We start from the raw sequence: 3,995 nt of genomic DNA, 5'->3' as shown, positions 1-3,995 counted from the left end.
GTTAAAGGGGACACTACTTCTCTACCACTCTCCCACATTAAACAGTGGTTGGGTTTCATTAATAATTATGCAGTGTTTCATTATTGCAATGTGAGCAGGTCAGCCTTCCAAATTCTTTTTAACAGCACCAAAGAGACAGAAGAGCTTTCTTCACCTCTTAGGTGCAGACAATTCCAACCTGATTTAAATGATAAGGGGTAGGTGGGTGAAGCAGCGGGAAGCTCATACTTGTGTGGTGTTAAGCTTCTGTCCAAGGATATAGAAAAGGTGGATATCCTGGAAAGATGTTAGCTACAATTTTATGATAAAGGTATTGCTTAACCCGTTTTCCAGGGGATGAAGTTGTAGTTAAAAGAGACCTATGCCTGAAGCTTGGCAAAGAATGAATTCCTGGAATTGCCTCTCTCCCTTCTCTATCCCATTCTCTATCCCACCCACTTACCTATAATCCTTACATTTCCCACGGATGCCTGAACTTGAACTACAGTTGCCTGTTCATTGGATTATTTTACAAATCAGGAAGTCACATTTTAAAACCTGGGACCCCCGGTCATTTACCTACCTACCTTCACCCCGAGGTTCTAAATCCACTAGGATACAAGGACTTTTTTATTACCAAACAAATAAGACAACAAATGTAAAAAATCAGACTTTAAATGTTTTATTTTGTTGATTCTGTACAGCGTCAGGAAACAAGGTTAGAAGTAAAATAAAGTGCCAGTTAAATTCAGCTACTACCAACAACCAAAACCTTAAACACAGAAAATCAAAGCAAACTTCGGAAAGGTCATAGCATAACCTTGGGTAAAGGAATTTGTTAACGTCTGTAACAAATCGAAACTGACTACGTATGCAGCTCTTCAACTGCAAGACGGCAAGAAGGAAAACCTGCGGGCCACGCTGGTCAAGGTACTGGCCCGCTAAGGAACAGCGGAAAGCGCCTTCCCGCCGTCGCCACCGCAGCTGGGATCCGCCGAGCAGCGGGCGGTTCAGGGCCCCCGGTCCTCCTGCGTGTTAATGAGAACGTTAATTAGCGATCTTGACAGGACGTAGACTGTGAGACGCCTGATTACCTATTTTAGTAAATCGGGAACACGGGATGCAAGGCGGTTGGTTTTCGTTTTTAAGCAAGCTTAAATGTTGGTTAAGCTACTTTTGGGGAAAGGGAGACGAAAGGTGAATCTCGAGTTCTAAGTTGCTAAGAAACCCCCAGGATTTAAGAGCGAAAACTCTCTGCGACAAAACACTGGATACGCGCGAGTCTTAAATACAGCTCTCCAAACAGCTGGTCTAACAAAAGCGGACCCACGTCCCAACCCAGCGCACCCTGCGTTGTCCTCGCCCCTACCCACCGCACCCCGACGCCGACCACCTGTCCGCTGAGGGTCCGTCCGTCTGCCACGTCCCAGACCGTCTGCACCGCCTAACTGGTCTTTTTCTGCCTCCTGAGGTCCGGCAGCCTCCTTTGATAGGACCTGGCCGGCAGGAACAAGGGCGCCCGTGGCCTCTGGCCGAGGAGAAGGAAAAGAACCACCCCTCCGCCCCCGCCACTGCTCCAGCGCAGCCCCTAGTACTGGGAGCCTGCGTGCTCCGCTCCGGGGAGGTCGCGCTCGGGGATGGCCTCTCGCTGCACTCGGGGCGCGCCAACCACGGCACGGCGCCCTAAATTCTACATCGGCCCCGCGAAGCGCGCAACTCCAGGGACAAGGAGAGAGATGTGCTGGGTGAGAGTGAGCACTTTCTGCCTAAAGCCGCTGGAACCGACCCAGAACCCCAAAATGCCCCGAGGCGCCATCGAACATCCGCTCCGGTCACTTTAACGTCCCAGGGGTGGGGGCGGGGAAGGGGGTACCCGACAGTCCCTTCCTCTGGACTGGAAGGTTCGAAATGCTTTCCTTGCTCGGCCTCGCTCTCCCAGACGCAGGGAGCAGGGGCGCGGAGAAGCTGAGCGGAGGGAGGCCGGGCCGAAGTCGCGCCCCAGGCCCAGGCCGGCCCTCACTTGGAGAACTGCGCCTGCACGGCGGCCAGGCCCAGGCTGGCCGGAACCAGGTGCGGGAACTTGCACACGGCGCAGGTGCAGAGGCCGGGGCCGCCTGCGCCGCCGCCGGGGAGCGCGAACTGGCCGCACGGCGGCTCGTCCAGCGCCAGCGACAGGTACTTGGCGGGGCGCAGCGCGTCGGGGGGTCCTACGGCGCCGGGCGCCAGCAGCACGGAGCCGGGCGCGGCGGCGAGCAGGGGCAGCCCGGCCAGCAGCAGGCGCGGCGCGGCGGGCCCGGCGCCCTCGCCCAGCGCGCGGCGCAGCTCCTGCAGCGAGCTGCCCAGCAGTAGGATGTAGTTGCGGGCGAGCAGCAGCGTGGCGATCTTGGAGAGCTTGCGGCCGGGCGCGCCCTGGCAGTGCGCCGCTGAGTAGGGCAGGATGACCTCGCGCAGCGCGTCCATGGCCAGGTTCAGGTCCTGCATGCGCTTCCGCTCGCGGCTGTTGATCTTGCGCCGCAGCTGCTGCTGCTGCTCCTCCTTGGCGTCCGGCCGGGCGCTGCCGCCCGGGTGCGCGCCGGACCCGGGCCCGGGACCTGGAGGCTCGGCCGGCGCCTCGGGCTTCTCGCGCGCAGCCTTGGGGAGGAGGGGGGCCGTCGTGGAGGAGGAGGAAGTGGAGGAGGTGGAGGTGGAGGAGGAGGAAGAGGAGGGCGGCTGCCTGTAGCCCACCAGCTCGTAGAGGGAGGCCCCGAGCTGCAAGTCTCCGGGCCGCTGTGGCCGCAGCATGGTCCCGGGGGCCGCGTTCACGCGCGCCTGGGAAACCGCATAGTACATCTGGGAGGCGGTGGGGGCGGCCGAGGACGCCCTTCAGGAACGCCCCGGGGTGGGCCGGTCGGCAGGCCGCCCCTCCCCGCGGACCTGCGCGCGGGGAATCGATGGTGGGGCCTTGGCCCGCGCCCTACCCCTTTAAACCCGGCTTGGGAACCTGCGGGGCAGCGGGTGGCGGGGCGCAGCCAATGGAGGCGCGAGGCCGGGCGTAGCCGCGTGTTCATTGGCTGCTTGTGCCGGGGCCGCGCGGAGGTGCGGCTGGCACCGCTCTAGGAGGTTATTGTGAGCGCCTGTGCCAGCCGCGCGGGACAGGCCCCCTGAGCGGAGTAAGGGCGCCTTTTCAAGGCAAGCGGGGCTGTTGAAGGAGGACTGGTCGCACTGGTCAGGCTGCAACTCACGTGCCTTCCTCCAGTAACTGTCTACTCGAAAACAACCTCCCCCATATTTTTTTTAAAACTGTGATCACATATTCATAACATAAAATTTACCGTCTTATGTTTAGAGTACTGTTCAGTAATGTTATATGCATTAGTGTGCACATTAAATTGATTTAAATTAAATTCACATTGTTGTGCAACCAATCTCCAGAACTCTTTTCAACTTGCAACCCTGAAACTCCACCCATTAAACAACTCCCCACTTCCCCTCCCCCAGCTCCTGGAATTCACCCTTCGGTTCTGTCTCTATGAATTTGTTCTACTCTAGGTCCCTCATATAAGTAGAATCATACAGCACTTGTCTTTTAGTGACTGGCTTCACTTACCATACTGTCTTCAAGGTTTATCCATGTTGTAGCATGTATCAGAAGTTTCTTCCTTTTCAAGGCTGAATAATATTCCAGTATATGGATATACCACATTTGGTTTATCCATTCATTCGTGGATGGACATTTGGGGTGCTTCTGGTTGTTGTGAATTATGCTGCTATGAACATGAGTGTATCATGGTTTTTTTCCCTTAAAATACATAATTTCCTGCCAGGTTCAGGTCGCTAAATTTCTGGACTAAATGACAAGTAGCATTAGGATGTTTCCTCCTTGCCACTCCCAACCTCCTTCCCCATCCCTCTGACTGAAAGGTCTTTAGGGACAAAGGAGACTTTGGGTCGAGTTTCTCTCCTCCCCGAAAGGGATGGTCTATCAGCAACTTGACATTTGCTTAAGCAAAAGTCACTCAGAAATCGGCCTCTTATTA

General features: G+C 56.1%; 1 protein-coding gene across 1 annotated transcript; it reads right to left on the bottom strand.

The window, feature by feature from the left end:
* Positions 1-638: 638 nt before the first annotated feature.
* On the bottom strand, positions 639-2,957 carry OLIG1 (oligodendrocyte transcription factor 1). The gene has a single exon (XM_030806321.1). It carries the CDS (start codon positions 2,806-2,808, stop codon positions 1,996-1,998), a length of 813 nt encoding a protein of 270 aa, XP_030662181.1. The 5' UTR covers positions 2,809-2,957; the 3' UTR covers positions 639-1,995.
* Positions 2,958-3,995: the final 1,038 nt, after the last annotated feature.

This window comes from Nomascus leucogenys, chromosome 25, assembly GCF_006542625.1.
Source record: "Nomascus leucogenys isolate Asia chromosome 25, Asia_NLE_v1, whole genome shotgun sequence".
Lineage (NCBI taxonomy): Eukaryota > Metazoa > Chordata > Mammalia > Primates > Hylobatidae > Nomascus > Nomascus leucogenys.
This window is presented reverse-complemented; position numbering and strand designations above follow the sequence as displayed.